Genomic DNA, 12,729 nt, shown 5'->3' with positions numbered 1-12,729 from the left:
AATTGTTGGTCGTCTTTTATGAGAGCATGTGAGAAACAAACTTACCCATCCAAACCCAAAGAATGGTCTCAGAGACCCAGAGAACAGCGAAAGTGAGACTTTTAATGACAGTCTTGCAAGATTGGGTGTCTGATAGACAGGCACACCCAGCACAGTTTTTTTTAAATTAAATTTTATTTTATTTTTTTGAGATGGAGTTTTGCTCTTGTCGCCCAGGCTGGGGTGCAGTGGCACGATCTTGGCTGACTGCAACCTCCGTCTCCCAGGTTCAAGTGATTTTCCTGCCTCAGCCTCCCGAGTAGCTGGGATTATAGGCACCTGCCACCATGCCCAGATAATTTTTGTATTTTTAGTAGAGATGGAGTTTTGCCATGTTGGCTAGGCTGGTCTCAAACTCCTGACATATGGTGATCCACCCGCCTCAGCCTTCCAAGGTGCTGGGATTACAGGTGTGAGCCACCACACCAGGCCCCAGCATAGTTGTTTTTTTTTGAGACGGAGTCTTGTTCTGTCAACCAGGCTGGAGTGCAGTGGCGCAATCTCAGCTCACTGCAACCTCCACCTCCCAGGTTCAAGTGATTCTCCTGCCTCAGCCTCCTGAGCAGCTGGGACTACAGGTGCATGCCACCATGCCCAGCTAATTTTTGTATTTTTAGTAGAGACGGGGTTTCACCACGTTGGCCAGGATGGTCTCTTGACCTCATGATCTGCCTGCCTCAGCCTCCCAAAGTGCTGGGATTACAGGCGTGAGCCACCACACCTGGCCCCCAGCACAGTTTTTTAACAAGCAATTTATCCCCTAGTGTGCAGGTCCCTCCCCTGGTTTCTCACAGGCTGCGTACTATGGGGTCACAATCTTCCCAGACATTGACTATTAATTGTTGGGTAGGGGCTTTAGGGTTTTTTTAGGGTTGTCTTGCTGCATTTTATTGCAGCCCACAATGCATTGCAATCCTAGTTAGGTCAGGGGCAATTCAAGTATTTAACTTATGACCTAAGTAGCTGGGCAGGCTGATAAGAGAAGACAAAATGAGCTATTTTGCAGACTAGTAAACTTTCATCTTAGACTAAACTTTTTTGGTTTGGGTGAAGGCAACTAAGGGGTAAAGAGAAGTGCGGGGGAAGAGGGAGGCTGACAAGCAGGCATCAGCTATCCAAGTAGGGGTCTAGTATGTTCTGTTTCTTCTGTAGTTTGCTGACCTAAGCCCATGTAAGGCATTTTGTCTTGAAAACGGACCACTGTATTTATTATTGCCTTCAAGCATGACAAGATTAATTTTTTCCTTGCAAATTGATGTGGGTAGTCTGCCACTGCAGGCTTCCTCTTCAACACTGTCTCATCCCTTTTTTTTTTTTTTTTTTTGAGACGGAGTTTTGCTCTTGTTGCCCAGGCTGGAGTGCAATGGCGCGGTCTCAGCTCACCGCAACCTCCGCCTCCCAGGTTCAAGTGATTCTCCTGCCTCACCCTCCCTAGTAGCTGGGATTACAGGCATGTGCCACCACGCCTGGCTAATTTTGTATTTTTAGTAGAGACGGGGTTTCTCCATGTTGGTCAGGCTGGTCTCGAACTCCCGACCTCAGGTGATCCGCCTGCCTCGGCCTCCCAAAGTGCTGGGATTACAGGCGTGAGCCACCGCGCCCAGCATCCCTTCTTAAAGTGAACTCTCCAATTATAAAATACTGATTTCTTTGAGGCATTGTGCCCATAAACTTTTGGTAAAGAATTAATGATTTCACCATTCTTTCACCCAAGGTTCATCATAAATTTGATGTTTGTCCTTGCTTCAATTTTAACAGAATACATGTTGCTCTGATAGGGGCTCTTTTCAAACATATGTCTTATTCTTTTTAGTACCTCAAACTAGATCCTGTTCATACATGTTATAACAAGTTAGTACGAGTTTATTTTGGTGTAAAAAAATTTTGAAATCCATGCATGATTTGTTCATAATACACATTTTCCATGAACTTTTAAAAGTCTCCTCCTGAGATTATTGGATTGAATCAAAAGTATTTAAAAAGTTTCTCTTGGAGGAAGGAACTTTTAATAAACAGTAATAGTGTTAAAAATGAGGTTGCTTCCGACAATGAAGTTGGTAAAGTCCATGCTTACTAAATCAGCTGGTTGTGGCAGCAATTCATAAAAATGCCAGTGAATGTATAACTAAGGAGTTTAGAAAACCCTCAAACTCCAATTAAGATGAGAATGTAATCTTAGGAGGCAAAACTGGAAGTGGCTGTAATTTGCTCAGCACAAAAGGAATCAACCATCTAGTATATTGTTTAGAGAACTGTGTGAAGATTAGCCTGTAGAAAGATAATTGCCAGTCTCTACCCAGCACTGCCCAGGAACAGAGACACAGAATCCAGGTGCTGTGAATTTTCCTGTCTTGGAGAGAAATACTTTGCTGTGGGGGCAGGGATCGTTTATCAGGTCTCAGGATCTGAATGAAATATCCCTCAAAATGATTCACCTTGTTTTGTTCTTATTTCCAAATAAATTGTTTACTTGCTTTTTTGATGTTTTACTCTTGTGGACTGAAATATGTTAACTCTGGATAACTGGTAACATCCTTAATTGTAATCATCACACAGCTAACGCCATCCTGCAAGACCTGATAAAACAGCCGTCAAGACTTTTCCTGCCATATACTGACCTCATCATCAACTCCAGAACAGTTGGTTACATTCAAATACAAAAAAAGATGCCAACAGAAATAAGAATGTCCTATTCACTCTCAATTAAGTTTTACTTTGTACTGTGCTGAACTGAACAAAATCAGAAATTACTGCATTAAATTAGACAAGAATAAATCAAAGCAAATTCAGGTTGGGTGTGGTGGCTCATGCCTGTAATCCCAGCAGTTTGGGAAGCCAAGGTGGGCAGATCACTTGAGGTCAGGAGTTCAAGACCAGCCTAGCCAACATGATGAAACCCCATCTCTACTAAAAATATAAAAATTAGCCAGGCGTGGTGGCATATGCCTGTAGTCCCAGCTACTCAGGAGGCTGAGGCACGAGAATCACTTGAACCTGGGTGGAGGATATTGCAGTAAGCCGAGATCCTGCCACTGTACTTCAGCCTGGGTGACAGAGCGAGACTCCACCTCAAACAAACAAACAAAAAGCAAATTCAATTATATTTTTCTGGAATGAAAATACCTTGAAATTAAAAGTACCTATGTGTATTGTCTCATCCCTTCTTAAAATGAACTATCCAATTATAAACTACTGATTTCAGTTATCACTTCAGTTATCATTGACTTATCATTAATTAACAGCTTTGCCTGCATAAATTTAAACTGATGTATAAAAGAACAGAAAGAAAATGTGTTCAGCAAATAACTGTTGAATGAAAGAATCAACAGGCTGCAAGTTTTTAAAAACTCTCCTCTTTTCTGCCATTCACTTAATGGAACAATGCTAGAAACAGCAGATTTGTTGAAATAGTATCTTTTTTGGTCACCTTCTCATTTAAAAACATATCAGGCTCTGGCCAGGCACAGTGGCTCATGCCTGTAATCCCCCCACTTTGGGAGGCCGAGATGGAAGGATCGCTTGACTTCAGGAGTTCAAAAGCAGCCTGGGCAACATGGCGAGACCCCATCGCTACAAAAAATACAAAAATCAGTCTGAAGTGGTGGTGCATACCTGTAGTCTCAGCTATGAAGGACACTGAGGTGGGAGAATCGCTTGGGTCCAGGAGGTCGAGGCTGCAGTGAGCTGTGATTGCACCACTGCATTCCAGCCTGAGTGAAAGAGCAAGACCCTGTCTCAAAAAAAAAAAAAAAAAAAAAAAAAAAACTGGCCAGGTGCGGGGGCTCATGCCTGTAATCCCACTACTTTGGGAGGCCAAGGCCGGAGGATCACTTGAGGCCAGGAGTTCGAGACCAGCATGGCCAACATGACGAAACCCCGTCTCTACTAAAAATACAAAAATTAGCTGGGCGTGGTGGCTCATGCCTGTAATCCCAGCTACCAAAAATATAAAAATTAGCTGGGCATCGTGGCACATGTCTGTAATTCCAGCTACTCGGAAGGCTGAGGCACAAGAATGACTTAAGCCAGGGAAGCAGAGGTTGCACTGAGCTGAGATCATGCCATTGCACTCCAGCCTGGGTGACAGAGGGCAACTCTGTCTCAAAAAAAAAAAAAAAAAAAAAAAAAAAAATATATATATATATATATATACACACACACACACACACACAAACACACATCTATATATATACTTAAAGGATGGTCTGAAGAACAGGCAATCTATCCTTCCCTTGACAAATTTCAGAAGTTCTTTTTCCTTTTGGGATCTATGGACTCCTTTAAGAAGTTGATTAAAATTCCAAATCCTCTTCCCAGAAAAAAGTACACACATGCATATAATTTTGTACATGCACACATGCATATAATTTTCGAAAATATTACAGAAAGCTCAAGGATTACCAAAGGTCATCTGTAGATATACCGAGGATCTACAGCCACAAGACCAAGCATCCCTGCTCATTTCAAATTGAATTTGTATTTTGGGGTCACCGAGAAACATTTGTAAAATATATTTCATCAGCTTTTAGAATTAAGAAAACATGTCCTTCTCTTGAATGACCTATTTACTTTTAGCCCAAAGGCACTTTGGATTTTGAATACACAATACTTCTGTACCCTTCTTTACCGTGACTTCTGGGAAGACTAAAGTAAAATTTGCAATCTATCTCAACAAATTCAACGGGCTTTCACTGCAGGCATTTTGTATAGTAATTTATGCGTATTTCATTTAATCCACCCCTCATTTTCCCATTCCTCTGATTTCTTACTCTAGCATTTTTTTTTTTTTTTTTTGTGAGATGGAGTCTTGTTCTGTCACCCAGGCTGAAGTGCAGTGGCGTGATTTCCGCTCACTGCAGCCTCCACCTCCTAAGGGTTCAAGAGATTGTCCTGTCTCACCCTACCGAGTAGCTGGGATTACAGGCACGCGCCACCATGCCCAGCTAATGTTTTGTATTTTTAGAAGATACGGGTTTCGACATGTTGGTCTCCGACTCCTGACCTCAGGTGATCCGCCCGCCTCGGCCTCCCAAAGTGCTGGGATTACAGGAGTGAGCCACCACGCCCAGCCTCATCTAGTTTTCATGTTTTATGGTATCTCTGTAAGTTGCCTCACATCCTTGCGGAAAGGGACTGCTGTAAATAAATAACATGAAGAAAATTATCCCTTAAATTCAGTGTGTAGATCTGTTATGGCAAATTTATGACTGCAGGGTTTGATTTTAATTTGTTGTTGTTTCCCCCTCTTTTTTTTTTTTTTTGGAGGAGTCTCACTCTGTAGCCCAGGCTGCAGTGCAATGGCGCCATCTCAGCTCACTGCAACCTCCGCCTCCAGGGTTCTAGCGATTCTCCTGCCTCAGCCTCCCGAGTAGACTGGATTACAGGCGCCTGCCACCAAGCCCGGCTAATTTTTGTTTTTTCAGTAGAGACGGGATTTCACCATGTTGGCCAGGCTGGTCTCGAATTCCTGACCTCAAGTGATCCAACCGCCTCGGCCTCCCAAAGTGCTGGCGTGAGCCACCGCGCCCAGCCTGATTTGAATTTTAATTCATTAGCGACGTTTAAAAATCCCAGGATTTCACATAAAAATCCAGATTTCAGACGTCGAAAAACATGTAAAATGTTATCTCCCAATGCCGCAGGCAAATAGGATCACAGTCCTGAATAGCAACCGCGGTCTCTAGTGGTTACGGTTCTCACATCCATTTTGCTCCATTTTATTACCTGAGAGGACCGGTATTTTCAAAACCTGGTGTATCAGTAACTTTTAGGGAAAACTTTTGAAAAAAGGACTGCACACACGCACCCTTTCTTCCTTCTCGTTCTTTGAAAGGAAACAACAGAAACGATTCATTCTGCAGGCATTCTGCGCTAGTCCCACGGACAGGCGACTAACAAGAGATAAAAAGGTGTGGGTCCCATAGGCGGTACGGTGTTACCCCTTCTGGTTGGCGGGTACCACGTTGCCGGTCGAGATACGGACCCACTGCGACTAGCACTAGGAGTGCTGAACCGAGCTATGCAAAGTTCTGACGAGAAGGTGGAACGGTACTTAATGAAGAGGATTAAGGAATCTAAATCGGTTTCGCTAAATTAGACACATCTGTCTAAGCAGCCACGGTCTATTCGCAGCAGGGGCGGGAAGACAAACCAACGCCCCAGCTCTCCGTTCAATCACCCGCAACTCAGCTCTGGACTAGACGCACCCTACGAAGATACCCGGGTTTCCGGAGCAACCGCCCGGGCCGTCCCCTTTTGGCCCCGCCTCCGAGACTCTTTCCCGCCAAAGGCCGTTATCGCCGCAGAGCATGGTGGGACAACGCTTTAGGCTAGGTTTCACCAAGTGCTTTGAAGGCGCCGAGTTGCTTTCAAAGATCCTCATTCCTGGAGAAATCGACCATCCTTCAAGACCCGACCTGGATGACTAGCTCCTTTAACGAAAGTTCGTTATTTAACTTTTACCAAACGGCTGGTCACTCTGTTCGCAAACCACCCCAAGCTGGGAACGCGGGGGACTTTTTTTCCCCCTTCGTGCGGAGGGTGACGTCGCGCGTGCGTGCGCGTGCGCTGAGCGTAGCCCTCGCAGCACCCGTTGCGCTCCCGCGCGTGCGTGTTGGGATCGAATCGCTGTTTCCTTCCGCTTCTCTTCCTCTGTCTCCCCCCCATATCCGTGCGCCGAGCTGATAAAGGCGCCATTTTGGAGGGGCCGCGGGAGACGTGGTGCCGCTGCGGGCTCGCTCTGCCGTGCGCTAGGCTTGGTGGGAAGGCCTGTTCTCGAGTCCGCGCTTTTCGTCACCGCCATGTCGGGAGGTGGTGTGATTCGTGGCCCCGCAGGGAACAACGATTGCCGCATCTACGTGGGTAACTTACCTCCAGACATCCGAACCAAGGACATTGAGGACGTGTTCTACAAATACGGCGCTATCCGCGACATCGACCTCAAGAATCGCCGCGGGGGACCGCCCTTCGCCTTCGTTGAGTTCGAGGACCCGCGGTGAGGCGGCATGGGGCTTGCAGCCTTGAGGAAATAGGTCCGAGTAGTCGGGGAAGGCTCCAAGGCCTTAACATAGAGAACGGGGAAGCGGGGGCTCTTAGAGAGGTTGGGGCGAGACTGTATCGCCCATGCAGGAGTCGAGTAAGGAGCTGAGTTGGTGTGGCTTCTCTGGCGCCTCGCCTTGGACGTCCCCGGAGCCCATTCGCAGGCTGGAGCGGGAAACTGAGGCGCTGAGGGCTGGTGTAGTGGTTGGGAGCCTGGCGTGTTTCTGGGTGGGGGAGGGGCCATTCCTATTATGCGGCGCATGTGGGCTCTTCCACGTTGGGTGCGCATGTGCGGGGGGTTTGCTGGTTCCCGACTGAGCGAGCTTCTCCTCCTGGTGTTTCTCATCCTTTTACTTTCTGCGATCCCGCAGAGACGCGGAAGACGCGGTGTATGGTCGCGACGGCTATGATTACGATGGGTACCGTCTGCGGGTGGAGTTTCCTCGAAGCGGCCGTGGAACAGGCCGAGGCGGCGGCGGGGGTGGAGGTGGCGGAGCTCCCCGAGGTCGCTATGGCCCCCCATCCAGGCGGTCTGAAAACAGAGTGGTTGTCTCTGGTGAGTGTACTGGTTGTGTGGATTGATGTGAAGGGACGAAAACTACCTAAATTTTTTCTCTTGCGTGACAGGTTTAATAATTGCAAATTTTTCATGCTAGGTCTTAAATTGCTTAAGTTTTTGGGTGAATTTAATAAACGAGGATTGCTGCTGTGGTGATTTACCAAATTAGGTTGCGGTACTAGATACGAAGATCGTTACAAATAATTTTGGACTCTGGATTCCAGAATCTTACCAGCTCTCTTTACCTGGTATCACTTAAGTACACCTATTAAGTACTTTAAAGTACTCTTTGTCCTAATGTACCTTACCAGCTTAACGTGAAATTTAAGATAATTGATACTAAGAAAAAAAAAATCACTTTTCCAGGACTGCCTCCAAGTGGAAGTTGGCAGGATTTAAAGGATCACATGCGTGAAGCAGGTGATGTATGTTATGCTGATGTTTACCGAGATGGCACTGGTGTCGTGGAGTTTGTACGGAAAGAAGATATGACCTATGCAGTTCGAAAACTGGATAACACTAAGTTTAGATCTCATGAGGTAGGTTATACACGTATTCTTTTCTTTGACCAGAATTGGATACAGTGGTCTTAACAGTGGAACTTCAAGGTAAGGATTCAGGCAAGGGTGTCCGAGTAAATTGCCAGATTTCTGGTTTTAGTTACATTGTATTCATTCAGCATGTCTGAAGACAGATGAAAGCTTAGATCTTTCAATGGAAAGTTCTGTCTATCCAATAGGGAGAAACTGCCTACATCCGGGTTAAAGTTGATGGGCCCAGAAGTCCAAGTTATGGAAGATCTCGATCTCGAAGCCGTAGTCGTAGCAGAAGCCGTAGCAGAAGCAACAGCAGGAGTCGCAGTTACTCCCCAAGGAGAAGCAGAGGATCACCACGCTATTCTCCCCGTCATAGCAGATCTCGCTCTCGTACATAAGATGATTGGTGACACTTTTTGTAGAACCCATGTTGTATACAGTTTTCCTTTATTCAGTACAATCTTTTCATTTTTTAATTCAAACTGTTTTGTTCAGAATGGGCTAAAGTGTTGAATTGCATTCTTGTAATATCCCCTTGCTCCTAACATCTACATTCCCTTCGTGTCTTTGATAAATTGTATTTTAAGTGATGTCATAGACAGGATTGTTTAAATTTAGTTAACTCCATACTCTTCAGACTGTGATATTGTGTAAATGTCTATCTGCCCTGGTTTGTGTGAACTGGGATGTTGGGGGTGTTTGTGGTTATCTTACCTGGGGAAGTTCTTATGTTTATCTTGCTTTTCATGTGTCTTTCTGTAGACATATCTGAAGAGATGGATTAAGAATGCTTTGGATTAAGGATTGTGGAGCACATTTCAATCATTTTAGGATTGTCAAAAGGAGGATTGAGGAGGATCAGATCAATAATGGAGGCAATGGTATGACTCCAAGTGCTATTGTCACAGATGAAATTGGCAGTATTGACCTTATACTAAAAGGCAGGGGTTAAAAATGATTATATACATTTTCCTTAAAACACTTGCAAACATTTTATTCAGTTGTCTTTAGCTACAATTGCTTTGCTTTTTAAACCTTGGCAATTGTGGCAAAATTATATTGCCCATTTTGTAGCAACTTATTTTGCTCCCTTCCCCCCATTTTTGTTTTAATAGGGACTAATGTGGGAAGAACTGGCTAATTTGTCACAGTGCTTAGTTACAACTGTTAATGTGTGACCTGCTGTTGGTGTACATGTGGGTACAGGGTGTTTTTAAATCCAACAAGATAGAGTATAATATCAATACTGCTAAATCTGCATGTCCTCTGTGTGACTGATAGAGCGTTGCTATTTCATTTTTTTAAGACAAAATGAAAGCAAAATATAGAGTTCCAATGTATTGGTGTAGATAATCTAGTTGGGAATACTTTTAAGTCTCACCTTCCCCTTTAAACTAATATTCATAATTGGTTAATATGTTTAAAAGACTTTAATTTACAAATTAAATTCAAATGGGAGCATTAGATTTAGTTTTAGACTTAGGTGGGTAGCAATGCCAGTAAACTTAAATTACGTAACTTCTTGCAACCACGAAACCTGTAATATGCTGTACAGTAACAAGTGTTGGCATTATCAGTTGAACTGTAAATACAAAATGCTTCTTCCAATTAGTCTCTATGATGATTAAGTTTCTAAAATTTATCTGAACACCATTCAGAAACTTGTTTTGGGGAATTTGATAGTTATTGATGTGCATCTGTTAAACTGATGACAGACATAACTCATCATTCCCCAGAAACCTTTTTTGATTACAGTATCTAACATTTTGCCTCCTCTTTTTTGGTTTTGCTGGTTATAAAGGTTTGGATTGGAGAGGGCTCACTGGATCCCAATCCTTGGAGCTGGATCATTGGATTCAAATCATAATGTGGATAGGATAGGGAGGATGAATTACCAGGATTCATGGAGCGGGATCAGATTACCAGGAACATAGGAGTGGATTCCTGCCCCAACCAAACCGCATTCGTGTGGATTTTTTTATTCAACTTAATTGGCTATTCCAAAGATTTTTTTTTTCCTATTTTTGACGATTGGAGCCCTTAAGATGCACGATGGAATTGTGTTTTGCGTTTTTTGGTAAAAGGAGCAAAGCGAGGACCTGGAGATAAACGCTGGAGCAATCTCCTTGGAAGGATTCAGCACGAGTAGATGGTAAACATTTAAAGGGGAAAGGGGGGGTTTGTTTAAAATAGTAAATCAGTAAGTCACTTCTAAATTTAAAGAAAACAAAATTGGAGTTGAAGAATAAGTAGGTTTCCAATTGGCTATTGCCGTTTTCTTTGAAAAAATAAACATTTTTTAAAAAACTATGCATGGTTGTCCTTTTTCCTCTTCATGTAAGATTCTAACTGGGTCTATCAGTTAATCTTTAAATTGTTAAGATAAGATTTTGACTCTTGTGTTAATGTGTTAGCAAATTAAAAGTTCTTAAAAGGCAATCTAATGGTATTAGCCATCTTTTATTGTTAATTGCAAAAGTCTTCAGGGGAAAGCAAAAGGGGAGAATAAGGCATTTGTGTATGTAACTTGGTAAATGACGGTGGGGGATGGATCTAGCATCTGAAAGATAAGTTTCTCTACTTTGTTATAAAGTGGTTAAAAAACTATAGATGCTGCTTATTTTCTGGTGGTCATAGACAACATAGGCTTTTGTGCAAAATTGGTTGATGGCTAGTAATGTTCACTTGGAGATAGCTTTTGATATTCTCAATGAAACTCATCTCAAAAAAAGGTAAGTATTAAATGTTAACATCAGCACAGATGTATTAGAACTGTTTTTTGTTTTTGAGACAGAGTCTCGCTCTGTTCTCCAGACTGGAGTGCAGTGGTGTGATCTAGGCTCACTGCAGCCTCCACCCCTGGATTTGAGTGATTCTCGTGCCTCAGTCTCCCAAGTAGCTGGGACTACAAGTGTGTGCCACCCTTGCCCGGCTAATTTTGTATTTTTAGTAGAGATGTGGTTTCTCTGTGTTACCCAGGCTGGTCCCAAAACTCCTGGCCTCAAGTGATCTGCCTGCCTTGGCCTCCCAAAGTGTTAGGATTACAGGTGTGAGCCACCATGCTCAGCCTGTAGAACTTTTAACCCAAGTCTCATTCTTTTTTGAAAGGGAAGAGTGCACAAGATTAACTGCTTCTTTGGATGAATCATTGCTAATAAAAAGCTGGGCATTTAGAATTTTGCCTTATAAGCCCTTCTCCAACCATAAGATTATTTTGTACCAAAAACTTTGGTGTTCTCTACCAAAGCAGTTGTTAAAAACTTTTAGTCTGCTACTTCTTGTATTTGTCTACTGACAGCCCCTTGGTACTATTTAGGTTGGGGGAGGGGACCTAAAATAAATAGACTTTAACATTTCCCTTGGGTGCTAATCATAGTTGGAAGTTGAATTTAAGGTGATTATTTGGGTGACAAAAACCTAAGGAAAACCAGAAATCTTGGTAGTGGAAGAAATGTGTAAGGTCACCCCAATTGGTAGATTTTAATGAACGTTGTGGAATGTTGGGAAGAGGGGATGTTAAGTTGAATGCAGAATTTCACTAAGTACTTAGTGTAAGTTTAAGGATGTAGCTCTTTTTATCTAAGAATTCAATGTAATGGCCAAAAGGCAGATTTATGTTTAAAATTTGAATAATTTTACATGACATTCTTGAAATTCTAAGAAGTTTTATGTGTAGAACATTTTAAAAATTCATCAGATTATTAAAGGGAAAATAAATGATTAATGATAATTTTGGAAGGTTAATGTGAGCTAGACTTAAGTAAACTTTGGTTCATTTGTGTTCATTGAATGTTTTGGAAATGACCAAAAAATGTAAATGGCCTTCACTCAAGTTTGAGTGTTTAAAGCTGAAAGATGTGCTCTACTAAAAGTTATAGTAATTCTAACCTCACATTGAAATGAGACCGTATTCCTTGTTATACAGGCTGAATTTGAAGATTAGAGAGGATCTAACGTTTACTTATGAAAGGTAAAGGGGCATAGGTTTTGTAGTTAAGATGACCAGACAGCTAAAAGCTGTGATGGGAAGTATGGACTGCTCCTATTTATAGTCTCAGAAAATGGACCTTTAGGTCTCTATCCGTATTGGCAATTACTAGAAGAAAGTTACACCCTTTTGAAACTACAAAAGCTGTCTTGGAATTTCCCCCTCTTCTCCCTATTTATGTCCCCTTAGAATATTTTAGGGAGCCTATAATTATTTTCTAACCAAGGAAAAACTTAAGTCTCTTTAAGAAGCAATTACTTTTCATAACATCAGATTGAATAACCCACCTTGCTGTTCAGCCCACATCCTACTGGAAACAAAAGGTAAGAAACTCATTTTCTGGTTCTTGATTGTTTGGGTCTGAATTTTGTTTTTAAAACTAAGCTAAGTTTAATGTTTTTTAAAATGCTGTTTGGAATATGAATAGATTCCCCATAAAATGATTTTTCTTAAGTTTTATGCTTTAGTAAATATTCAGTGCTCACGTCTGTGCATCATAGTGCTTGCGTTTAATATGATTTATTGTAGAATCTCAACTTTTCTTGGTGTTTGTTGTCTTTGAAACATTG

The 12,729-nt window shown here is 42.5% G+C and overlaps 1 protein-coding gene across 5 annotated transcripts; it reads left to right on the top strand.

Annotated features, from left to right (window-relative positions):
• Nucleotides 1-5,540: 5,540 nt before the first annotated feature.
• Nucleotides 5,541-10,482, top strand: SRSF1 (serine and arginine rich splicing factor 1). Of its 5 annotated transcripts, none has more exons than XR_008540113.2 (5): nt 5,541-7,033; nt 7,449-7,633; nt 8,003-8,175; nt 8,376-9,053; nt 9,974-10,482. XR_008540113.2 is itself a non-coding variant. In NM_001195547.1 (5 exons), exons 1-5 carry the CDS (start codon nt 6,840-6,842, stop codon nt 8,955-8,957), a joined length of 762 nt encoding a protein of 253 aa, NP_001182476.1. In that variant the 5' UTR covers nt 6,704-6,839. The 5 variants fall into 5 exon arrangements, 3 of the variants coding, with proteins under 3 accessions (XP_054525826.1, XP_016786096.1, NP_001182476.1); XR_001710562.4 differs by having other exon boundaries at nt 5,836-7,033; nt 8,935-9,053; NM_001195547.1 differs by lacking the exon at nt 9,974-10,482 and having other exon boundaries at nt 6,704-7,033; nt 8,376-8,562; nt 8,935-8,957.
• The last annotated feature ends 2,247 nt before the right edge of the window (nt 10,483-12,729 follow it).

This window comes from Pan troglodytes, chromosome 19 (genome assembly GCF_028858775.2).
Source record: "Pan troglodytes isolate AG18354 chromosome 19, NHGRI_mPanTro3-v2.0_pri, whole genome shotgun sequence".
Lineage (NCBI taxonomy): Eukaryota > Metazoa > Chordata > Mammalia > Primates > Hominidae > Pan > Pan troglodytes.
Note: the sequence above shows the minus strand (reverse complement) of the source record. Positions and strands in the feature narration are given on the sequence as shown.